The 26,746-nt window shown below is 39.1% G+C and overlaps 1 protein-coding gene across 6 annotated transcripts in view; it reads right to left on the bottom strand.

The window, feature by feature from the left end:
- Positions 1 to 231: 231 nt before the first annotated feature.
- mical2a (microtubule associated monooxygenase, calponin and LIM domain containing 2a) overlaps positions 232 to 26,746 on the bottom strand; it is a 62,427-nt gene continuing 35,912 nt past the window's right edge. For 2 of the 6 annotated variants that reach the window (XM_086287703.1, XM_086287720.1), the window contains 4 exons: positions 26,408 to 26,515; positions 25,286 to 25,466; positions 25,109 to 25,194; positions 23,181 to 25,031 (listed from right to left, as the gene is read on the bottom strand). In XM_086287703.1, the coding sequence (XP_086143829.1) occupies positions 24,633 to 25,031; positions 25,109 to 25,194; positions 25,286 to 25,466; positions 26,408 to 26,515 (774 nt within the window). In that variant the 3' untranslated portion in view covers positions 23,181 to 24,632. Of the gene's footprint in view, positions 4,120 to 21,509; positions 23,105 to 23,180; positions 25,032 to 25,108; positions 25,195 to 25,285; positions 25,467 to 26,407; positions 26,516 to 26,746 lie in introns of those variants that run through there. The other 4 variants (XM_086287715.1, XM_086287710.1, XM_086287707.1 and 1 more) reach the window with 4 other exon arrangements.

Here is a 26,746-nt window from a genome sequence, read left to right as displayed (position 1 = left end):
AAGAGGGTTCACGCTGTGTTGAAGATAAAGGTGGTCATACCAAATATTTACTTTCAAGTAAACAGTACAAACTCTTTTCTTGACCTACATATTTCCATGTGTGTTTCCATACATATGTTAATAAAAGGCAGTAAAAGGCTAGCAACACATAAAGAAACGAGGGATTTCACTATCTAATCTGTTTCTGTGATATTGTGACATATCATACACAGAACCAAAACAAAAAGTTAAAGTCAGCTTTATTGTTATTTCTGCCATATGTACAGGACATATACAGAAAAACATTGTTCACCCGGCCCATGGTATGCAAACAAAGACAAGCATTAACAATAAATAAAAGAAAGAAAAAAATTATCTATACAAGAATTATGTATATTGCCGCAGTCTGTGTACATTACAGTGCCTTTCAGTGAAACAGTAGACAGTGAAAGGATTCAGTGGTTTAGTTATAATGCAGGGGACATTCAGCTGCCACTGACACAGACACTGCAAACAATTAGAAAGCTGTTCTGTGTGGATACATTTATCCTTTAATAAAGAAAATCTTTCCTGATGGGGTATCATCTCTTTTCCATCTAGGCCCCACAATGGGTCACTGTCAGCTGCGGATCTAGAAAATTTTACGTGTGTGTGTGTTTGGGGGGGGCTGAGGCAAGAGGGCAACTGCCCCCCCTTGCCCACATGTAGATCCACCCCTCGTCACTGTATAATTTAAGCTTGAAATTTATACAATTGCTCCCACACCTTAATTTGACTCTTCATATAGATTTTTTATTAATTTATCAAGCACCTGTGTTGGAAATGTGATGAATGATATCAACAAATTTATTTCAAATATAAACAGTCAGTGCAAAATGCCTAATAACACACGTGGAAATTACCACTGACACTTTCCGACATGCAATGATTGACAATTCAGCATCAACCATGTGGTGTGTCTGTTCAACAGCAATATAGAAACATGGGGCGGGAGGCATATATTATTACCCAGAATGAAAATCCTAGTGCTTTTGGATCATGGTGGAAAAATAAGTAAATGAATAAAAATGCAATATAAGGAAACATGTTAAATAAACTGCAATTTCATATAATAAAATATAAAATTCTTATATGCACTTGCACGTAGTACCTTTATGTGGCTGTTTTAAATAGTAACACACCACTGCTGCGTCTCCCTTAGATTTCCATGATTCTCTCAAGCACCATTTCTGCAATATTAGAAAATAACTACAACAGAGCCACCGCTGTGTGACAAATAGTGGGCATTTACCTTTACCTAAATGCTTTTCTAACAAGGGACATTTATGGTTGCTACACAGACACCACTGTTTTATGTCGTTCCAGCTCACATACAGTATATAGTGATCCTTGATCCTTGATACAACACTTAGACGTTATTGCCTGCCTCCAAATCAGCCATTGCTAATTCTTTGAAATGCATTTTTTTGTTTATTTCCCCCTCCCTTAATATCCTGTCTCTTGGATTATTGGACATTGTTACACCTTTATGTTATCTGTACTGTTTAAGAGGAGCTATTCAGAGGTTATTAACACCATTCACAGTATAATACAACCTAAAAACATTAGACTTATTTTCAGACAACAGCTGTTATCAATATACAAATCCAGTGTGTTTGCTACAAACCACCACTTCAGCTAAGATTTATGCATTTCAAGACATGTTGTATGCTCAAACTATAGGCACATTTTTTGAAGGTGGAGTCGGCCAGATTTACAAGCGACTGCAAACAGTTATAGATAGAAAACAAGGTGAGAGACACCAGCACAGACATGTCTGAACAAGTCATCCATTAGGAGCTAGTGTTCTGACACCAGTCCTTCAAAAGAAAGGGATCTATGAAGATGAATGACTGCTGCTCTGAGGACATCCATCAACACCTTTTAACATCTGTCTGTGCACGTTTAGCAGAGAGAGAGATACAGTGAGGTGAATGATTTGAAAGGGGGCTTTATACCTTGTCATTTTTCTATGCTTTTTTTTTTTCTTTTTACAGCTGGCCTTTGTATTTCATAATCTGTTGCACTTCACGCATCACACTTGGAATAGCTTAGCTTTAGCCACATTCAAAGCAGTTGATATTAAATCAGCCACAACAAGGACCTCTGGAAATTATGAATCATCAAAAGACAGGCGTGTCTAAGAAGTGGCTAGTCAAATTTAAAAAAAAAACAGCAGCACGTAACTTCAGGAGCTCATAAGATACAGCTGGTATTGTTCAGAAGCAGCATTTTAAACATGACCCCAAAGGAATATATGAATTCCTGAGGTTTTCACCTCTGTATTTACAGTACAGTTGTACAATTCTTTCATTGACATGTGATGTGAAGGTGAAAAAAACAAAACAATGTTTGTTTACTCCAAAGCACTAGTTCATTCACAAGTCCCACCAAATTATTTATGCACCACACTGCCAGAGGTTGTGTAACAGGGTGTGGCCTCGTGAGCGTGCCATACAGGTGGCAAATAAGACAAGGCAGATAAACGTGTCAACAGGTGATGAAAGAGTTAAGTAACATGTTCAATTTATGTTTCACTTAGAGATGGCTGTGCAAAGTCCTTGCCAGTGTAAATACACAAAACACATTTGTCAGCTTTAACTCTTTAAGAGCAAAACTGTTGTGTCCCATTTGTTATCTTTTTTATACGCCAAGATCCTTTGTAGAATTCTATAATCTACTGTATTTAGTATGGATTTTTAAATTTTAAAAAGTGTTTTGATAATAAATACATCCAACAAAAGTAAGATTTATTCCCTCTTTCCTTTTTTGTGTCCCAATTCAGAGGTCATATCTGACAGCTGTATGGCTCAAATAACCTTTTACTCTTTGGACTCTGTTGAGCTCCTCACAACAGGACCTATGGATTTATACAGGACCCTCTTTACTTTTGTTTTTGTTATAGCACATATTTTCAAACAGCCAGGTTAACAGGGGGCATTTTTATTCCCAAATAGGAACAGAAATGGGTTAATGGGACTCATGGGTGTCATGAACATGCTTGCATTCAGGACTGCATTAAGACTGTAAAAACAAACACTTTCTGTCTGTACAACATGCCTCTGTTTTCAGGCCTTTCTGTACTGATTTGATTGCCAGTGAAGAGCAGTGTTCCTTACTATAAATAACTAATGAGCATCATGGATCCAACACCAGATCATGAATTAGCCTGGTGCTTTCTTTAGAAGTGATGGCTTGCAGGATGTGTCTCTTCGTGTTTTTCCATTTGTAGTGATTACACTGTTGATCATTTAAATAATTAATTAATCCTCAGTAATGTTAAGATGCTGCCTCCAAATGTGCACAATGTCTGCGTGTAGCATATGTGTCATTGTTAACGTGTAGGCCGCAACAAAGGACAGAGTCACGCCACTAATTGAATAGGGATTACTAAGGGTTTATTATGATGATCATGATGTGTGTAAGTCCGTGTCAGTGGTGTAAAGCGGTGCATGGATGAGTTGGCAAATATGTGGCATATGATAGTTGTGCAAAAACCAAACCAAGATAATAACTAGTGCTGTGTGGTTCTGTAAATGTTGGCACTGATCTTATACCAAGTAAAGACAGGTCCAGTATTACCATACCAATAGTGGAAAAATAAATCTTTAGGCTTTTCATGTATTTTAAACTGGATTTTGTTGTGTTTTTGTAGACTTGGAATCTAAACATGTCTGTCTCTAAAGCACAGTGGGTCACCTTCTGATATTTAAATGTGCTGAAGGCTGTAAATAAAATAGATGTTACAGTCATCACAAAAACATTCACGTTTTTCATAGTGCATATTGGAGGTATATTTTTTTCATTTAACACAGTTTGGTGGGCTGCATCCTCAAGTTCAAGGCTACAAACAAAGTATCCTATTGCGCTAGTATTGATCATGCATTGGTATCGGTACTATACGATATTTTGATCAGTCTGTCTCTAATAATAACCTCAAATGAAACCATGACCATGACCAAATGGGGGTGCTGTGGCATTGAGGTGGTGCAGAAATGGTCACAGGAAAAAGGCCTCAGAAGGTGTGGTTGAAATAGAAATGCAGAACACTTGCCTGGTGTCCTGCATTTCCAAAAGTCTCTTGCATCATACAGGACACTCCTGAAAAACAAAGCACACACACACTAAACCCCACAAAAAGCCTGGGGCGGTAACAGTTATGCATTGCTTCAACTGAACACAAGAATTAGGTTTGTATTATGCTTTTGTATTATGCTTTATTATGAAATTTCAGGTGCATGACGTGGGCTGCAGTGATGTAAAATCTGTAATCTTCGTTTTTAATCTTCTTACATTTTTATCAATGTAAATAAAAGCATAACACAGCCTAAAGTAGTGTTGTGTTTCTGTGCATACAAAAGTCTCTCTCCTATGCCTCTGCTCTCACTCTCAGCATTCACGCCACTTTAAGTTGAAATACTTCGGTCAGAGGACTCTTATTCGTAAGCCAATTTGGGAGCTTGGGGACACCGTAGATAATAACTTCTTAATCATTAAACGCATGCTTCAGAGAACACCAATCAAGTGCTCTGACCCAGTGAAGCTGCAGTTTTCTCTACTGCAGCCTTCATTCTTGTCTCCTGGCTTGATAAGGTTGGTCTGTGCTGTGGCATTGCTTTGATTTGAGCCTGCTCCCTCTAAGGGAGGCCATGGTGCAATAGAATGAGCCTGCTTTAGTTTATTTTACTCCATATCTGTCCTGCTGCTGCCAGTGACTGGCCTGGTCTGGTTCAGCTTGGCCTGCAACCTCTTCTAATCAGATAGCCGAGTAAGGCCAGGTGCTTTCCTGCCTCTCTGCTTTGACTGCTCAGCCAGCCCTACTGATTCACTTTATCCAGAGATAAGAGAAGGACTAGAAAGGGCCACTTACTGGTTAACTGAAAAGTTGCGGGGGAGCTACCATCTCCACCAACAAAGTCTCTGAATATTATGCTGCATTTGTGTTTCACTGCCTGCATTTGCTTTTATACATACTTTATACATCTATGTGAAAGAGTACGCACAACCAGAGGCATCTATGGCAAACATTCAGTCCTCTATTTACTGTATGATGTACCATACTTCATAGCCCTGTTTCAAAGTTCCTCTCTTTAGGTCTATTTGTCACTACTTTTATACAGTTAAAATGTTCTAGTTGTGATTTGTATCGCTTTATAATTTTTTTTCTACTATTTATATTACTTATCAAAAACTGCACCAAATTACATTAAGTGAAATAAAATTGAAGCATTATGTGTAAGACTCGTATCTAAACAGGTTTTGCAGACATTATCTCTGGTTAGAATTTTAAGATGCCAAAAATGGAGACTAAAATAATAATTACATTTTGCAGGTTTGCAATCGCTATTTTTCTTCTTATGGCACCTTATTTGTAAATATGTAAATATGACAACACAAAATTGAGCACAGCGTAAAATACTTCCTCACTGATCTGTATGAATTTATAATAACAGATAAAAGTAAAAGCTGTAGAAAGCAAATATGTAAATATGAGTGACAAACTGAAATGAATGCAGTGATGGAGATAATTACATGACACCCCCTTTGTTCTCGTTTCTTTTTTTATATTAGGGTCTTTTCTCTTTGCCTGTGCCACTCTTGCAACCCAGATTTTACTTGCATGTATAGGGCATCTTCTTTGATGTGGACGTCATCTGCGTGGCTAACGGAATATTTAAAAAGTACTTCGAGGTGTAAAAGTAAGTATAAAAAAATATGTACATGCCAATCTTTGTGTACTTCTCTCGGGACAAAGATGCCATTATATTTCAGATGAAAGCTGCAGATTCTGTACAGAGAATTAATTTGTAAAAATCCAGATTTACACTGTCTGAACTTTACTTAATGGCCTGTACTCCACACAGTATCTCCAGTGAGATTAATTATCTTCCCTTTTGAATGAAAAGACTCAGACTTCAGCTGGTTAATTATTCCCCAGTCTGAAAGCCACAAAGCTTAGGTTACCATGGTGTTCCCCACTAGTCAAAATGAGACATCCTTTCAAACTGAAAGTTTGAATCACATGTTTACTAATCGCTTGTAAGCCAATATGTGAACATTATCTAGATGGGTGTTTTAAAGTTTCCAAGGATGTTATTCAAACTTTTTAAACGATCCATAAATATGGTGTTTTGTGTCAACAAATATTATTGTGGCTGCTATAAAAACTGAAAAATAGACAGGCAGGATGTCAGTGGCATAAATCACAAGACACTGAACTTAGAGGATGTAGTCTATTGTTTGGGTACGTTTAAGCACCACAGATTATGGTTTTTAAAAAAATCATGGTTTAGGTTGAAATATATTGAATACGCAACATCAGTCCTGTATGCTGAAAAATACAGTCAAAGGAATCCAGCAGGGCTGGATTGATAATCTGGACTACCAGGCATTTTCCCGGTTGGCTGACGCACTTCTGGGCCGATGGACCGCCCATAATAGCACTGACAGCAGCCCATTGGCTTATTTTAATTACTGAGATTTGACTGTCCAATCAAGTCTCTTAATGCAACTGGCCCCTACCCTAACTTGTAGATAGGTTTAGTGCGGAGGAAGTTGTGAAAAGGTGGAGATGAAAACCTAAGAAGCTAAAAAGGTGTCAAGTTAACCAACATGTTAGCTGCTGTTAGCCGCTGCACCATGAGCAGTAGTACCAGCAACAACTAGTAAGGCCTCACAGTCGCAGGAGGCTCCTGCTGCTAGCACCAGCTGTAGAGAAGGGAGGAAGATGAAATTAACGTAAGAAAATAGCTGCAGGGCCGTAATTCGGAAGAGAGAATGATTCAAGGACATTCAGGTAAAATGAAAGCCATTGCTAATAGTTAAAGTGTCGCTTTTAATTGTTGTCACATGTTGCATTGCAGCTAAGAATAACCCACAACAACTGTACCAACCTGATTAAAACCTAATTCAATATCTATAATCAAACAAAAATGAAATCTGTACATAATTTCTTTCTTTGTTGTTTTTAATCATGATGGGCCGCCTGGGCAAAAATGCCAGAGCCCTAGTACCTGGTGTGCTAAAATGTATCCATGTGCACTAGTATGAGAGTAAGACTAGTCTCACAATTAAGACAAAAGAAAATACAAAAAATTAATTGCACACTGTGGTATTCCAACTTTGCACCACAAAAAAAGCAAACCCACCATCCCTTTTTAAAGAGCAGGTGTGCAACCTGTTGATTTTTCCTTTCTCTTTTGCTTGTTTTTAGCCCAGCACAGCCCCTCTTGCAGTGTGTATCATAACTAGCAGTCGAGAACTCCTGGTTTACATTTATTTAACCACAATTGTAATAAATAAGGTGTCTACAAAGTTCCTTTGTTGTCTTTTTTCATATTATAGATACTGCTTCACTTTCGTCACCATGGTAAATAATAGTGCATCTCGACCATGTTACAAAGATGGGACTGATACCTAAAAACATGCTATCTCTGTCATACCATCCACTGATAAATTCACAGCTTTCAACTCAAAGGTCGATTAAATACTGTTAAACTGAGCTAAATTGACATAATGGCCATAAAGCATGCTGGCAGGGTGCCATGCTTTCACAGAGTCACTTTTTGCCAATGATCATTTATTTTATTACAGGAAGATAAAATAAATGTCAGTAACAGAACCAGTTGCCCACCACTCTGGCCATTAAACAGGACTCCCTTTAATAGCTGGTAGGTCTGTGGTTGACCATCAGTAGACTTAATAAATGAAAATCACTGCATGGAGTATTATACATTTCTGCCCTGCAGACCAGTAATACAGCAGGAGTACAGGAAGTATTGGCCATTGTAGCCGGTCACATTTAACAAACATATGTCCATACGTTTTTGGACAATGAAATTTTTGCCTCTGCACTACCAAAAAGGTTTTTAAATTAAAAAAGATTTAACTGAAGTTCAGACTTTAAGGTTTAATTCAAAGTGTTGCATTAACTATTTAGGAATTAAAACTATTATTAGACATAAAAATGTCTTCAGAGACTCAAAAGGAAATATAATTATTGTTTTTAATACTTGAGACACAAATTGCCTTTGGGGTTGTGTCGGGAATGGCGCCCAGCATAAAAATCTGCGGAACTGCCCACTGTGGTGATCCCCCAAGACAAGAGAGCAGCACAAAGTAGCTTTTTTCAAAAAACAAAAATATTTGAGTGAAAATCCCTTGCAGTCAATGACTGAACCCATGAGCATCCCCATATGTTGTGCTTCCTCCTTTACAATGCTCTGCCAGACCTTTACTGCAGCCGCCTTCATTTGCTTGCTCGATTGTGGGTTTCTCTGCATTTCGTTTTGTATTTAATAACTGAAAAGTTGCTCTATTGGGTTGAAACTGGGAGGCTAACCGGGCCATTGAAGAATATCCCAGTCAATCAGACAATATTTTTTACAGTCAGAGTAAAAATATTGTAAAGACACATCAGACCACATCAGTGTTTTTAGTTCTCATCGTAAAGTGCACAACAACATCACATGATATCAAACATTTCACCAGACAGTTCCTCCAATTGCTGTAGTCACATATAACATACAGCACGTCTATGCTTTTTTACTTCCTGTTTTGCTCTCTCGAACGCGTCACATCTGCAAATTCTGCTCATACAGTCATCACAAACTGTTTTTGTCCCATCATTCAGTCCCATCAAAGTTTAAAGACCAAAGGCTATTTTCAGCTGTCTGACTTTGATCCACAACTAAGAGAATGAGCCAAATGATTTGGCTTCTTAACACTTCTTTCCAGTATGTATGTCTTACAATAAATTACTTTTTTACTGTTTCTTTTAAAGCCTTATGTAGTCTCCTAGCTACATCTCTGATGTCTTGGTACAGTATGTGCCAGTACATACTGTGAGATCCTCAGGCAGATGTCTTTTGTCTGTTCCAGGGTCGCAGCTGCAAACCCCCCTTGGCTCTGGAACAATCTGCCAGATCGGTGAGTCAGTATCATCTTTTAAGTCTGATTTTAAAACATACTTTTATTTATGAAAGAACCTCCTGCTTTTACTTAAGCTTTCTTTATTTTCTTTAGGAATTTCTGTAACTTTTCTTATCAAATCATTTTTTGTGTACTTATAACGTTTGACATTTTTGAATTTTTTATTATGTTGAAAAACTGTGAGTTTTTTGCCCTTAATAAAGATCATTTACTGATCATACGGTGTAAAAGCAGCAGATTTAACTCGCTTTTACTGCAGCTGCTGCACCTGCTGTGATAGGATTTCATAAACATTTAGTTGTTTCTACACAAGCCATGAATCTAAATCATCCTCATATGCAAACATACCATACATACATACAAGTGCATAGTATGCAGAGGCCTAACAGATTATGAAGGAGAGTGATAGTGAAATGTGTCACTCGTTGGAATTAAGTTGTCACAAAATCCTCACTAATGCAGTTCCAACTCAGATATGCCAGCGCAGCTGTTTGGGTGTTTTTATCACTATTAAACAGTGTGAGTACCTGCTTGTAGCCTACAAAGCTCTTTATCTTTGTGGCAGCTCATTTCAAAGGCCCTGCCAGCAGGACACAGACATTAAAGACAGATTGTTGCATAACCAATGTTTAAAATGTGATTATGACCAGATGTGCACTCAGATTGTATCTGAGGCGGAGGATTTTGTGATATCGCACAGATGCATGTTTTTAGAGCAAAGCTTTATGTCCTGCCTCTCGAAAACAATCAGTTCGTGCATTGTTAAATTTCTGCCATCTGGCAAAAAAAATGAATAAATAAATAAATGTTGGGGTTTGAATGAATTATCCAAATGTATTTATATATATATACACATATCTGTTGAAATTATGCTTGTTTGTTTGTAATGTAGGAAAATTGTTTTAAAAGGTACAACAACACAAAATCGTAATAGTAATTTGGATGCATTTTCAAAAAATACTAAACACAAATATGCATGTCCAAACACAGAAAGCTGTGCTGTGATTTAAAAGGTCTGATAGTGGCAGAGAACACAGGAGAATAGGATTTTATAAATTCTCTTGTTCTGGAGGCCTAGCACAAATCAATAACAAACGCGTCATACAAGTTCACAAACCTAAAAGACACAAACTACTCATGGTCAGTGTCAGCGTTACCAAACGTGTCTTTTTTAGGGTGTTTTTCTTAACTGCTGCCAGAACTGCTGTTGTAGCGCATAAAGGACAGACAGGACTATGGTCTTAGTATGTGGAGAGAGGCTTATTTGATATGAATACTGTGGTATATAAAGGCAGATACAGGAGTGTAATTACATCTAATGGCTGGAAATGCTCCTGTTCAAGACATCTTGGCGTGTAATGCCTGATTATGGGTGATCATTTTCTGCTTTTTGGAGAAAAAGCACAGCATCTAGGACCTGGGCTTTTTTGATGATAGTGGTTCAGAACAATGGGCTATTGAAATGTATTGTTACTATCCCAGCTTAAATGTCAGAGGATAAGGTTGGAAAGAAAGTCCAAGGCACGATTTATACTAGCGTCTTCAAACAAAAGTAAGAGCAGCTGATATGATGCTGTGACCTGGAACTACCGTTGAGTAGCATTTTATCATGGACTCAACCATATACATACTCTGGCTACAAACTCAGGAGTTTCACCTGCAAAGAAATGATTTATTCTCGTCATCTACTGTCCACATATGACATGAAATGCTAATGATATTTTAAAGGAGAACTGCCACACAAAAAATATCCCTTCAGTGGTTAAAAGTAGGATACACTAAAACAGAAAAAAGCCAGGGTTTATTGAACTCTCCATCCATTTTCATCCGCTTATCCAATTCAGGTGCCCATCCCAGCTATAGGACGAGAGGATAGGACGCAGCAAGGCTAACATAGAGAGAAAGACAACCTTTTATACTCACATTCACACCAATGCCATAACATGTTCTGTCATAAGTGTGACAGAACATGCTGCAAGTAGACAGCATACATAAGTTTATAACATTGTAGCTAGAGATAAACATGGCCCTTTGCAACAGCAAGGATCTTGGACCATATATATATATATGTGTGTGTGTGCGTGCGTGCGTGCGTGCGTGCGTGCGTGCGTGCGTGCGTGTGTGTGTGTGTGTGTGTGTGTGTGTGTATATATGTGTATATCTTTAAAGAGGAGTAAAGGTGCCCAGGTTCAGTGACTGCAAAACAAGCCCCCATCATCACCCCTCCACCTCCATACATGACAGCTGCTGTGAGGTGTTTGTGCTCATATGCTGTGTTTGATTTATGGAACTGTATATTATTTTGGTCTCATCTACCTAAGAGACATTATTTAGTCAGATGCAACCCTTGCAAACAATGTTCCTGTAACAGCTGCCATAGGGCGAGGATGATAGTAATAATAATTATAATTATTTAGCTCAAACTAGAAGTGTATAGAGTTGTCAGTAGACCACCCTCACTACAAAGAGGGCATGTGAAGGTACTCTGTGTGATAAATGAATACATTTGTGGCTATGTGGCTAAAAAGATTATTCAATTAAAGTCAAGGAGAAATGTAACTATTTGTACAAGTCTCTCTTTGTAAGACTATGAAGTCATGCAAAACAGAAACCTAATGACAGACAGCTATCACTGAGGACCTGCTGAACCAGCTGCTGAGGTTCATGCTGCTGGTTTACGGTCAGTGTTTTTAATAATGAAGAGCAATCTCTCCATAAAGCTGTTCAGGACAAAAAAATTGTTTCTGCTTGTGAGTTTATATTGTTGCGTATAGTTCAAAGTTCGACTGAGGACAAACCTGTTCTTCTAACACTGTACACATCAGTAAAGCTAATGGTCTTCTTTTATGTTTTTCATCATAGTCGACTGCATTTGATGAATTGTACATCAACTTATGAGCCATGCAGGAACACAGAAGAGAGAGGAGAGATTAAATAAATAATGGCATTTTGATCAGCCCGCCAGAAAGGCCAGACGTGAACAAAGAGGTTTGGAGAGCTAGATTTAAAAATTTGTGTCAGGGCTGATGGATATGTGGTCATCTTCTGCTTCCACAGTAGAGGAAGAGGCATGCTTATGCAGCCAAAGCCCACATAGTCCAGCACCAAGCCAGCACCTCCTTGCTGTATTGCGCTAATCTGATTTGCTTTTAACACTGAAATTTGCCTTGAATAATTAAGGAAACTAAAATCTCATTCATACAGGAAAAGCTAAGCTTTGTGTGTTCTTTTAATCATTCAAGTGATGGAGAGCAGATGGTATACATCAAGTGTGAGGACTTTCCGTGCAGCACTTTCATTTATCTATCTATCTATCTATCTATCTATCTATCTATCTATCTATCTATCTACCTACCTACCTACCTACCTACCTACCTACCTACCTACCTACCTACCTACCTACAAACTGAAGCAAAAATCACATCCAGCTGCATATTTCGCATTAAAGGACAAGCTGCAGAGGGTCAATTTGAGCAGGTTGATGGATTTTTTTTGGTTCAAATAAAGGCAAAAAATTTTGAAGGATTTTGTTTTGCTGAAGGCTGTTTTAAAAATGCAGTCCCGGATGTTTGTGTTATGCTTCGATCACCAGTTAAATTCGGAAGAGGCACCATACGATTTGTTCAAGGATATGCCTCAACCTTTTGTTTTGTTTTTTGTTAAAACATTCAGTTAATAAAGTGTACACTGCTTATTTTTGAACTGATGCGAAGACATTTTAAAGAAAGAAAGAAAAAAGGAAGTCCAGTTCTTGGCTGCAAAGCAGATTATTGGGTGAATTTAAAAAATGTAAAAAGAGAGAAATTATTAATTATGTGCATCATAGTTTTCTTTTAACTATTTTTTTTTACCACCAATTAATTGAATTTTTCCCTTTCATTCCTTAACATTCCTGCTTCTTTGTAGTTCTGTAATTAAATGAATTAATTTCACAATTTGCAGATAAAGTTTTGATGCATTTGGCTCTATATATTCTGAGGCTTGGCAAATGGCAAATACCCTTTCACTACGTTTTCCTCCTTACAGTTTATTGATGAACTGTAAATTATTTTGCATAATTTGATGAAACTGAATTTCAGAATTGCAGACTATGAAGTAGGAAAAATGAAATCCTATATTCCAGGTTTATTAAATAACTGATCCAGAAACAGTCTGAATAATTTTAACATTGAACAGATTGAAGATCACATGTCCCTAAAAAAAGGAAAGAACTATGCAGCATGTAGTTTTTCAAGATACGTGAGTATTAAGTGCAGCGCTCCAACTCCAGTTAGGGAAATGCTTCTTTTTCCAAAATTGATACAAAAGCTGTTCAAGCCTGGTTTCTGGTCTGTGATGACTGGCTCAACACCACCTACAGTATATAAACTCAGCTTTGGCCTGTAGATTATAAATTATAGATGAGATTGAAAACAGAGTTTGGATTTTGAATTTTATTTAAACTCTTCTAGCAATACGAGATAGGACATTGCAAGTTTCCCACTCACTGAGCAGTAATATGTGTATACCATGTGACTTTGTCCTGCCATGTGATTGTGATTTAAGACATTATGTTTTTCTAAAGGGCATTTCCTATTGGCTTTTATGTGTCTCATCAAACAGGCTGAAGCAGAAGCAGGATACAGACACAGAGGAGCCTCTTTGAACGGCAGCATCGCCGCGCTTAAGACAACAAGCACTGCCTTAAATGCATCTCTCAGTGTCCTGTTATTTTCTGTGGGAAAGTCAGACTGGACCCAAGATGCTGCTTATCTGAGGTTTCAAATTTATTGGATTAGTCTGTTTTCTTACATATGACAATATGTAAGCCATAGCTTTTAGTTCTTTTGTTGCGCTGTAGCTGTTTGAATCCTTTTTTTCTGTGATGACAGCAGCTTCTTATCAATTTTCAATTTTTTACTTCGAATTCCTTCTCAATAACTATATTAAAAATGTTGAAAGTATGGGGAAATCTTCTAAAATGACAGCTGTTTGCTCCACTTCGTGTTGTAGAGGTGGATTTTCTTCTCAGAGGAAATGTAAATGTTCAGATAGTTTATTTACTCTGGCAGCCTGGCGTATATCTCCTCCGTCTGGTGAATTGCGTTTGACTGTTTAAAAGGATGATTTGCGTGAAAGGGCTAAAATAATGGCATTATATTTTTAGATTCATCTCGTCCCGGCTTTGCTGTTTTTTTTCATCAACTTTCACAGCTTCTGTAATTTCAGTGCAATTTCAGGCTCTGATTGCTCTGTTGCTTGAATGCTAATCATTGCTAGTGTATAACTTCATTTCTTTTTGGCTCTTTATGCATTTAAGGAAATGTCATTTAATAAAGAAAATGAAAAAGTTCGAAGAGGTTTGTAAACAGATTGCACTCCTCAGAGATGCGCACACAACAACGACGCGGGGACGTCTGCTTCTGCAGGACCGTGCTTTACAAAACAACTCTTCAGAGCGCTGCACCCCAGCTGCCTATTTGATTTGATTTTTTTTTTTTCATGAAAAAAAATGTTCTGTGCCTTTATGAGGACATCTTGGCTGACATTTGTCTGAGCGTAGGCTTTTTTTAAAAACATTTTATCAAAGGTTTCTTTCAAATTTAATTGAAATATTTAGTAAATATGAGTTGTTAATACACCTTGACTCCTCAGAGCTGTTTTTGATGTTATAACAATCACATAAAAATAATTAAATTGAGCTCTCTCAAACAACTCCCTTGGAGCTTCAGCAAGTAATCACATACTGAACATATTTCTGCTAATGACAAAACCCACTGAAGCTTATTATGTGACCTTAGTACCTGCGCTATTGTCCGTGTCCTGTATTCAAGTATTTTGTGTGGCTAAAAGTGTGTGTGTGTGTGTGTGTGTGTGTGTGTGTGTGTGTGTGTGTGTGTGTGTGTGTGTGTGTGTATTCTGTGCTCACAGTACTTATGGCTGCAGTATTTATATTTGTGTCCGCTAGGGGGCAGCAAAAATGACACACACTTATTGAGCAGCACTCAACTCCTTTAAGGTCTTTCACTATGATCCTTATGAGCAAAATTATAATTTTACTCTTTTACTTTTTAAATGTTTTTGCTTTATTTGAATGTGTTTATTGCCTAATAGACTTCCGAGAGATCTATCTGATTTTTTTATCTCCTACATTTGACATTTGAAATCACTTTTTTTCATAATTAATTTGTTTCATTGTTTAGAATTCGCTTTAGAATTAAAAACTGTTTTTTTGTATCACATTTCCACACAAAAACACAAGATAAACATTTTTCTATGGCCCTCAGATTTTTGTTAAAATGAAATGTGCAAAGAGTTTTAATTTAAACATGAGAAAAGTGTGTCAAACCTAAAATAACCAAGTTTCAAGAAGTTTATCTTCTTCCCTTACCTCAAGTCTAAATATGAAAGTTGACCTGACATGCAAACAGAATTTTATGACATTTCAATGATCTTGTTGGCATTTTTTTTAAGTGTAATATGTTTTTATTTTCAACGAGGGAGAAAAACAACATATAACTGTAAGTTGTTCCTGCTAGGTAGACCTGGGCAAATCAGAAAGGATCAGAAAGTGACCTAATTTATATGGCAGTAAAACGTCCAAAGAAAAATACAAAAGAGTCAGTGAAATATAAAAATAAAAATAAAATATGTAAGGAACGCATGAAAACCGGAGAGCAAAGCAGGGGAGCAAAATAAATATGAATGAAGGACAAATACTAAATACAAAAACAAGAAAGACATTACATGATCCAGAGGAACTGCGTGGACTGAAGAGGTGGGAATAATAAAGCCAAGATAGAAACCAACAATAACACAAAAAAGAAACGAATCACAGAAATAATAGTCAACAAGAAGTCAAAATGTGCAGAAAAAAATTCAAAGAACTTGAATTTTCACTAATATAAACCAAACCACCAGACTGCAAACCACAAAATCATAGCAAATTCCAGAGATCACGATTCTTCTAATCTGTATAATTGAATGTGTTTGTGTAAAAAAAAAAAAAAATCACATTGCACACACTTTATTACTCCAGTGGGCCATTCTGACCCATAGCTATGGGGCTGATTACTGATAATAAGACCTATTCAGTGGACCAATAACATTCAGTGCGAGCTCCAATCGAAGTATTTTCACATTCCTTTACAACATTTTCACTCTTTAAAATTCAAGCTCACATAAAGCTCTTATTTTTTGTCTATGCGGAATCGCTCAGCTCTTTTTTTGAAAGCAGGGGTTTAAAGTGCTTACAAAATCTATGAATATTCAAATAAAAGTATGTTAATTCAACATGTTTTATACAAAGAAAAAAATGTCATCTTTAAAATGGGATTAAATACTATTATTATAAAGTTATTCATAAATGATAATGTCACGGTGCCTCTCAAATGTTCAGTATCCATCAAATTAAAGATTCTCTGACTGTCAATGAAGCCTCTACAAAGCAAAAGTTCCCCATTTTTTCCTGTGCAACAACACACTGACCTTCTCTGTCCTAAAATCAATTTACTCTAAATTACTTTTCTGTTCCTGTGTAATGGCTCGTGTCCATCTACTGTTGTGGCTTATACCTAAGTAATTGCTAAGTAGTTGTGAACGTAGTCTTTACCCTTTATCTTTTAGTGAAGCAACATTTAGAAGAATAAAATTCCACATAGTGATATGTAAAAAGAAAGCTTTCAAGGGATGCAAGTATGACCTTACTATTTCCATAGGAATAAAGAGGCTAAGTGATAACTAAATGCACTTGATTAATTGATCCTCAGTAAGTGTGACCGTCTGTATAAAAGCAGATGTTTTGGCAGTTTGCTGGTCTGGAGAATTCAACATGTCTGTGAAGCACAATGGCACAATGTTCCCAGGAGTGGACGTCTTAGCGAATTCAACGCAAGGTCAACGTTCAATTTCAGAACTGAGAGAAACTGCAAAAGAAAAACCCAAAAAACCCCAAGAGCTACATCTCAGGTCTCAATTAGTCTGAAAAATGTGGGACAAACAAGACAAAAGTGGAAATGTTTGGCCATGATGCACTGCACCAAACACAATGTATCAGCACAACCTCATACCAACTTTCAATGTTCTGGGTTTGGACACCTTGCAGTTGACAATGAACTTCTCTGTATACCAGAGTATTTTAGAGTCAAATGTGAGCTGTCTGTCTGACAGATGCCAAAACTGAGTCAAATGATCCAGAGCAGAGCAGCGTGTTGCAATGACCCAGCCAAAGTCCAGACCTCAATGGGATTGAAATGCTGCAGTGGGAGAGCTGTGTATGAATAAATGTGTTTAAATCTCATAGAACTGAAGCTACGTTATAAAGAAGAGTGAGCCTGAATTCCTCCACTGATAAAATCACACAGAAAAGGATTGCTTCCAGTTTTTGCTGCTAAAGGTGGTTCTACAAGCTACTGAATCGTGCAGAGTACTTAGTTTTTCACAGGGCTTCAAACATATCTATGAAAAGCTGTTTTTAAGATTGCATACATCGCTTGTCCATCGCCCACGTCTTACACACCACTCTCAGCCACGTGGACAAGAAACAGGGTAACTATGTGCGAATGCTGTTTGTTGATTACAGTTCAGCGTTTAACACAATAGTGCCCTGCAGACTGTTCACAAAGCTGAGGGATCTGGGACTTAACAGCCGTCTGTGTGCATGGGTGTTGGACTTCCTCACTGGCAGAACTCAGGTGGTGAGGGTGGGCAGGTGCTTCTCCAACAGCATCACCATCAACACAGGAGCCCCTCAGGGATGTGTCCTCTCGCCACTGCTCTACTCCCTCTACACTTCAGACTGTGTGGCCACCCATGGCTCCAACACCATTGTGAAGTTTGCTGACGACACAGTGGTGTTGGGTGCCATCTCCAACAACGATGAGGCGGCCTACATGGATGAAGTGAAGAATCTGGCATCGTGGTGCCAGGACAACCACCTCCAGCTGAACGTCAGCAAGACCAAGGAGCTGGTGGTGGACTTCAGAAGGGGTCAGCACAGAGACTACAAGCCCATCATCATCAATGGAGCACCAGTGGAGAGGGTGCAGTCCTTCAAGTATCTTGGTGTCCACATCTCCTCAGACCTGACATGGGCTGCCCACATTCAGGCCCAGACCAAAAAGGCTAGGCAGCGCCTGTATCACCTACGACAACTGAGGAAGTTCAGGGTCTCTCCAAAGATCCTCAGGATTTTCTATACAGGCGCTGTGGAGAGCATCCTCACACAGAACATGACATCGTGGTTTGGGAACAGCTGTGTGAAGGACCAAAAAGCTCTCCAGAGAGTGATCCGTACAGCAGAACGCTGCTGCAGGATTGCTCTCCCCCCGCTTCAGGACACCTACACCAGGAGATGCCGGACTAGAGCAGCGCAGATACTGAAGGACCCGTCCCATCCTGGCAACAAACTGTTCCAACTTCTGCAATCTGGTAGAAGGTTCCGCATCTTCCGGGCAAGGACAGAGAGACTCAAGAGGAGCTTCTATCCCCAAGCCATCCGTGCCCTAAACACACACACCCGCCCTCTCACATCATCTATGATTGACTGAGACAGGACTCTTCCAGACACTAAACCAAGGAACAATGTACATTTCAATTCCTTTAATTTTAAATATGTTTATATTGTCTATCCTGTAAAATAGTCAGATGTCTATTCATATTAATGTACAGAATTCACCTGCTTGCTGCTACTACTGCACATTCACCCAGTGCATATAGCATATACTATATATATATATATATATATATATATATATATATATATACGATTCTGCCCCCTCTCCCCTCTCTCCTCCACGGTCTCACTGAACTCTGTCACACACACACACACACACACTCTGACTCACTCACTGGCCTGCACCAGTTACCAGTCACTTTGTGGAGCATTGGACTGCCATTACCTCATAAGACTCTGTTGTTACACTATCTCTTACCGTACATTACTAAATCTCCATTTGCACTATTTGCCTATTTGCACTACTCTGCCTGGTTTACACCCAATGTCATTTACCCATTATATTGTATATTGTATAGCTTTCTTGTTATATGTAAAATTGTATTGTATTTATTTAAATTTTTACTTTTTAATTATTTTACCTGCATTTTTTAATCACTCTTATATTTAAATGTTCATTTGCTATTTTATCTAGGGATTGAGAGTAACGTAGTTTCTATTCTCTGTATGTCCTGTACATGTGGCAGAATTGACAATAAAGTTGACTTTGACTTTGATAAAACAAAAAAACACCCAGCACGCCCCTGCGGGCGGTTTATCCTTAAGCTCGGGTCCTCTACCAGAGGCCTGGGAGCTTGAGGGTCCTGCGCAGTATCTTAGCTGTTCCCAGGACTGCGCTCTTCTGGACAGAGATCTCCGATGTTGTTCCCGGGATCTGCTGGAGCCACTCGCCTAGCTTGGGAGTCACCGCACCTAGTGCTCCGATTACCACGGGGACCACCGTTACCTTCACCCTCCACATCCTCTCGAGCTCTTCTCTGAGCCCTTGGTATTTCTCCAGCTTCTCGTGTTCCTTCTTCCTGATATTGCTGTCATTCGGAACCGCTACATCGATCACTACGGCCGTCTTCTTCTGTTTGTCTACCACCACTATGTCCGGTTGGTTAGCCACCACCATTTTGTCCGTCTGTATCTGGAAGTCCCACAGGATCTTAGCTCGGTCATTCTCCACCACCCTTGGGGGCATCTCCCATTTTGACCTCGGGACTTCCAGGTTATACTCGGCACAGATGTTCCTGTACACTATGCCGGCCACTTGGTTATGGCGTTCCATGTATGCCTTGCCTGCTAGCATCTTGCACCCTGCTGTTATGTGCTGGATTGTCTCTGGGGCATCTTTACACAGCCTGCACCTGGGGTCTTGCCTGGTGTGATAGACCCCAGCCTCTATGGATCTTGTGCTCAGAGCTTGTTCTTGTGCTGCCATGATTAGTGCCTCTGTGCTGTCTTTCAGTCCAGCCACTGGTAGGATTTCTGGATATCAGCCACCTCCTCTATCTGCCGGTGGTACATACCGTGCAGGGGCCTGTCCTTCCATGATGGTTCCTCGTCTATATATATATATATATATATATATATATATATATATATATAAATGTTCTTCCTCTACACCCCCCCCCCCCCCCAATTTTTTGCACATGTCGAGGAGCGTGTCAGGCTACATTTCACTGTGTGTTATACTTGTATAACTATGCATGTGACAAATAAAGAACCTTGAACCTTGAACCTTGTTCTTTTTAAAGTGAACATTTTTTGGCTTCACTGCTGTGTATTTTTTAAATGACACGGTCTTCATCTGAAAAGATGAACACACTTTTTAAAGCCAAGGACTTTTTAGTTCACTTATCTACTTTTTGCAAGCATCTTTTTTTCATTTTTCGCTGAGCAGTCAATGGCAGCTTAACCTCTGAGACCTACAGTTTTCAGAGGCATGAGAGAGCACTTTGCTTTCGAGATTGATTAATGAAGAGACAGAATGTATTGTGTACATCAAAAACCAGATGTAATTCAAGTTATTCAAGAAAGGCAGAGGTTAGTACAAAAAAAAAAATTCTACATTTCTGAGAATATTCATGAATATTCACTGAAATGCAACAGGCTTCTTTAAAGGTGACATGCTATGCTCATTTCCAGCACCCTCCTTTGAATTATGTCTACCGGTGGTTCTTTGCAAACACGATTCACAGTTCATTATGTGTTTTACACTGGATCTTGGCTGCCCATTGCAAACAGAAGGTGTGAACAGCAGGTGGCTGAGGCTGCTGTGCTCACAGACAGAGATGAGTTAATAAACATATTTATGATATTAGATACAGAGGCAGTGGTGGACTTGTTTAATATGAGCATTGTGTGAGTGCTCAGAAGCTATATGACAAAAAATAAGGAACGGTGTAATAGGTCAGACTTAATTTTGCCATGTATATATATATTTATAGCAGCTTTAATTGCTTTATTTTTAGTTTGTTTAATGTTCTTTTGTTGGACTGAAAAGATAATGCCTGATATTAGAAGTCGTGCTGTCAGAATCACTCTGGCCCATTATGACATGGATACAGGATGTCTGGCACCAGGATGTAGCACATTCATGTCCTGTGGGTTGTAGAATGGCTCCTCTTTGGATCCTGCTTGCTCTTGTGCATCCTGCAGCACAGTCTGATTAGTATTTGGGAAATTTGGAGGCACTACGTATTTGACTGGCTTGCAACAAAGTTTAGGTGGCTGATGTGAGTCTAGGGACCCAAAGTTTCCCAGCAAAACAAAGTGTACACCATACTGACTGTATGTGACCATCAAGGTAGAAAAACATTCATCATATCAAAAGTTAGCAGTCACTACTGTGTATTTACTCTGCAATAGAACCTGCAATAAAACTTGAAGTCCCTTTTTAGTGATGAGTGGATGAGGTGATGGCTTTCTTCTGTGGCGACTTCTTCAAGTCAAAGAAAACAGACTTTTAAAAAGAAATCTGCACATGCCCGGCTGTTCTTTATAGTCTGCAAGTTCAACTGATTCTGAGTAGAGAAAAACTAAGACATATCTAAGAGATCTTTGTACACTTTTATGCATGCATGAAACAGCCGTTTTTTCAGCGTATAGTGTTGTGTTTGTCATATCGGCACTAATAAATCAAAGAAAAGAAGTCTGCTTCTAAATCTCATGAACTGAACAAGAGAATCTCTCTTTAACAGGCATTACCGTGTACTGACAATAATAAGAAAATGTGCCTCATCCATCATTATCATCCTAAAACAAGCTTTTAGAGGCCGACCAGCAAAGAGACATGTAAAGGGAAAGATATCACTTATTGAGAAAATTTGTTAGTTTGTTGCCTGAGACTTAAGGTGTAGACCTCAAAGGGATTTAAAAAAAATTCTTATTCTTTACTAAACACACAAACCAAAATTACTGATGAGACTAATATGCATGACTCTGGCTCATCCACCATGGTGGATTAGAACGTCAGTTGCTTATCTGTGCCTATACCACAGTAGGACTAGGAGTAAGGGATATGATTATTATTAGTTAAATGAACAACATTTCTCTCAAACGTTAAATACGTTGGTTTGAAAACAGATCGTAGTTCTTTGCCCCTGTTGTCAGATCATCATGGAAAGGCTTCGAGAATAATGCCTTTATTACCAGTCTGATGTGATGCCATCTGGAGCTGGAGGTTTTTGAAGCCTCACCTTCCGGCCGCCACTGCCAAATTTTAGGTGTAGCTCTCATGGACTCATTCTACAGTAACTGCATAAACACATGAGTCAGCTGTGTGCTTTTCCCTTTCTTCCACAGAGGAGGAATCACGGTCACAGTTTGGATGCTTGTGTTGCTTGCACTTCAGGTATGTCGCGCAAGTGGTGGATAACGTAGCATTGAGCTGCCCATCTCCAGCGGAGACGGGAAGAACAGGCTGAAGAGGTCTTCCCAGAGTACTTCTCTTTAAATCCTCACTCACATTTTTTTTTTTTTAAATCAAATACATCTTTTGATTTAATTGATACTCATTCAAGTGACAACTCTTGCCGGTCTGGAGCTGGAAGGGATATTTTTCACACTCCCCAACTCCTGTAAGGAGACGCTGATGGAAGCTCGCCTTTAAAATACAACATCAGCTCAATGAAACATAATTCCAAAAAAAGGGTGCACTGTTAAATGTTGACTTTAGAAACATGTAATCTCACCTCAAGGTTCAATATGTACAGAAGCTATTCTGGAGCAACAAAAGCAACACTTTTTCCCCTCATGTTTAGATTAAATTTGAGTTGGAAATGTTACTCTTCACCTTGAAAGCAGTAGTTTATTTGAACGACTAAGGTATCCATGAGAAGAAGAAGAAAACACTCCAAAAAAGACTAAGACCTTGTGGTGAGATCGGAATAAAAAAAAGTTACATGAACTTATTTGCTCTTTGCTTCTTTGCAGAGGTCTCAAACCATGCTGAATTAGTACTAGTTCATTCCCAAAACTGTTGATTAGTCCTGACCTTAGCTTAGCTTAAACTTAGTGTCACTTCAAAGAAAATATTATTTCAGCACTAAAACCGCTGATATGTGATATCAGCATCTACAGCCTCACATTGATGCAACCATGCAGGTGATCACCTTTAAAAAGTCATTTCTCCTAACCACCCGATTGTCTCACAGGCTTCATAAAAGGCGTCCGCTGAATGAGAGGAAAAGAGAAGCACGAACTGATAAAAAAAAAAAAGACAACATGAAGGCAAATAAACACAGCACAGTGCACAAAGATAGAAAATGTTTATGAAAACGATGCACAATACTGACATTCAGAGTTAATGCTGGCACCGTTGTGCATGTTACAGTTTGCTCGACCGTCAACTTGCTAAACAGAAGCAAGTCCAGTTAGTTTGCTTGAAAACTGTTCTTTGGTATTAAAAAACAAAACAAAACATGTTTTCCACCTGCACAGCACGGAAAATAAGATCACACGATTCTGTAATTTAACACAAACTATAAGGCAGCAGAGAGCAAAACACAAACATAGTGTCATCAAACGCTCACGATAATGCCAGACGATTTTCAAATCCTTAAAAATTACTCTAAAGTGCTTCACGAGCATCAATAGATTGTCTAAATAGGAAGCAACTATGTGGCTTCTAGTCAGAGAGGTTTACAGTTGATTGTCCGACATCGTGCTTTCAGATTACAGCAAGAGCGGCAAGCACATTCAAACGCATCACAGCGTGCTCACCGCTTCTATTGTCTACAGCAAAACGGAAAATCTCTCCGTTCCGGTGGAGCCACCCTGTGCTGCTGACCCTGTGTTTCCCGTTTTTCCTCAGTTAGACCACATATTAACCTGTTCGGTTATTTTAAATTTAATTGCGGCTATAATTTTACCACATTTCTATATATTTTGTTCTGAGTGAACAGCAGATGGCAGCAAAGTTGAACTAAATACCTAAAAGTATTTAGGACAGTCCATAGTGTCAAATATCCTTTGGTGTTATCCAAAAAAAATAAAAAATAGTTGTTGAGAGTAAACAGAGAGTTTGTTTTATAAAGTGATAGTAAAAAAACCTGCTTACATGACTGTTAAAAGACATGCCTGCATACATATTAAAATGTCTTTAGTACATATGCATAGTCAAATGAAAGCCTGCCTTGCAGTCACTGTTAATATGAGAACAGGCTTTTGTCAAATGTGACAAATGTGTCTGCTGCTACATTGATATGGCAGTTCTCAAAGTTAAAGTGCATCAAGTTAGTCAGTCATAATCCCAGTTAACTGCAGGGCCAGTTTCACGAGTAAGTTTGTAAAAAGTTAGCCTAATAGGCTCCAATGTTCTGATCATGGCTTGTTTGATTTACTTGCCTATTTACTCTTTAACCTATGTGTCCAATATATTATAACAGTTCACTCATCAAACCCACTGCAAAATTATTTGGTGCAGTTTTCCTTGCTTGACAAACTACCCCAAAGTAAACTACTAAAAGTAAACCAAAATTCTTTTTGCATAAGTAGCCTACAGTGTGTCTTCTTTGGCTAGTGCACACCCAGCACACCCACACATCTAACATCTACCTACAGTGTCATCATAAAAAGTAAGTAAACATCAGGAAGGTGCTTGTGCACATGTACAAAATGATAACAGGTTGAGGACGCTGCAACTAATGAACTCCTCGGCCTCTGGTTTAATGTTGAGGGTTAAATTTTTGCAGCTGAAAGTCTAGATTATCCTCTGCCTGATATGTTCCTGCAGCCAAAGCAGTAAAGGCTCTAAAGAGCTCGGCCCATCAGGCACAGCCTCTGTGTACATCTGCAGCAGTACTTCTTGTAAAACAAACAGCAGTGGCAAGCTCATGCTCAGTAGCTCATACAGCAACGTGTAGTCCTGTGCGTTGTCTCTCAGGTGGCCGGTAAAGGCCCGTGCTGCATGACACGCACGCTGGGACAGATACCGGGGGGCGTTGCACACAGCACGAGTCACACTCAGAGGCCAGCTCAGCTGTTTCCTCATGAACGAGCTGAAGGTACCTGCTGCGGGTTCACTCTGCAGGTCTGCCGGACTGCTGGAGGGGGTGATATCTTCATCAGTAGGACGGTGCTCCTGAATGCTATCACGATTCTAAGAAGGAGGTGATGGGAGGAGAAGTTAGACACCTTGCATCCATCATTATCAGAGGAAGGTGGATAAATACGCACAGGTCTCACTGAGGGTAGAGAGAAAGTCCTCCGTATGCTCGTCCCATTGTTCCGCTGATCAAAATGCAGTTTGCAGTAGAGTTTCCCTGTAAGATCAAAGTGAAGGTCAAGATGAGCCATTTCAGTTATTCTGTGCCATGTAGGTAATATGTGGCTACGCCATTTGGAGAAGCATACCCTCTTCAGAGTGGAAAGCATGCGCTCCCTGTCGAAGAACAGAGCTGCAGGTCGAACAGCGGAAACACTCCCTGTGGAAGTAAAGCCCCTCGGTGCAGATCCTCTCCACCATATAAACACGCTTCTGACACGAGTGACACTTGTCACCCGACGGGGGAAACGCCCTTCGTACTGAGCCGCCCTGGGAAAACAGCAAAATCATACAAGTGAATTTTAGATCTGTCACTATAACTGACACACTGAGGCTGAGTCTCAGCTTCCTTTTCAATGATCCTGCCCTTATGTACTTACTTACTCATGTGTACCCACTGGTTGTAAAACACAAATACTTGATTATAATTACCTACCAGGAGTTGTTCCTTTATACTCTACTAGTGTAACTCTTGCTATAATATCTGGCTGTTATAACGGCATCCAATTTACATATTTTTCTCTCTGGCCTGCAGCGCTCCTTTTCCACCTCCAGCAGTTTCTTCCCAAGCTACAATGAAATACGTAAATGGATTAATCCTGTACCTTTCAGTAGAAAAGTCGGAAAAGGTAGCGTCAACACACAACAGTGACTGTGCAGATGACCAATTTTAGCTTTTCCGTTGTTTACGTTCCCTTATGCTAATTTGGATTGTAAAGTTGGGGCTGTTCTGACTTTCTAAACTGGACTTCCAACTTCCAACTATAAATGGTGCACACCATATTAACACTACAGGCCAGGAGTAAAACACATAAACTGGATATTTGGGGGGGTTGAAATGGGCTTTTTAAGTTGGAGACAGCTTTTTGGGGAAGGGTGGAGCAGAGAAACCCTAAGAGTGAAACCACAAGAGTACACACTTCTGTCCTCTGAGGACTGCCAGTAATTAAAAGCAAAGGGCAGAAACAGCAGTTCAAGCAAAGCTCTCATGCAAAGCACATGACAATAATAGAAATCTGAGGTTAAAGTACTTCTTTTTTTCTATTGAAACAAAGAATAAACACACTAGAAAACTAATGAACGATGGAGAGCACTGCAAACATGCCACAACTGTGTCCTAAAACACGTGCAAATGAGGACACTTTGAGGGGCAGGGAGCACAGAGACACACAGGATAGTGTGGGATCACACATCAAGCTGGAGATATTCACCTTAAGTACATCAGAACTGTTTCCTGGGAACAACCCGCTAAGGTGGATGGCTTTTTCCTTTATACTCTTTGCATGAAACTCTCTAACCTGTTGTGTCTGAGCTTTTTTCTGCAGGATGGCAAAAGAAAAGTCATCAGTTCATCCAACAACCCTTTTTGTGTGCGCAGGCAAAATTAGGCAGACTAATAAATGCTTAATAAGCACTGCGCACGCAAGTGATGACAGACCTTTCTATCGTCTTCTCAACGAGAAGCAGGATTCGACAGCTAAGTGTCTATTGTCAAGAGGAGAACAAAGACGTCGCAGTTTGAAAAGCCGCCCTATTATATTAATTTCACA

This window comes from Aulonocara sp. 'chitande type north' Nkhata Bay, linkage group LG1, assembly GCF_057382095.1.
Source record: "Aulonocara sp. 'chitande type north' Nkhata Bay isolate Kocher_YH1m ecotype deep benthic linkage group LG1, A_spYH_male_GT1.1, whole genome shotgun sequence".
NCBI classification, from domain to species: Eukaryota; Metazoa; Chordata; class Actinopteri; order Cichliformes; family Cichlidae; genus Aulonocara; species Aulonocara sp. 'chitande type north' Nkhata Bay.
The sequence above is the reverse complement of the archived record's forward strand: the minus strand, read 5'-3'. Positions and strand labels throughout refer to the sequence as shown.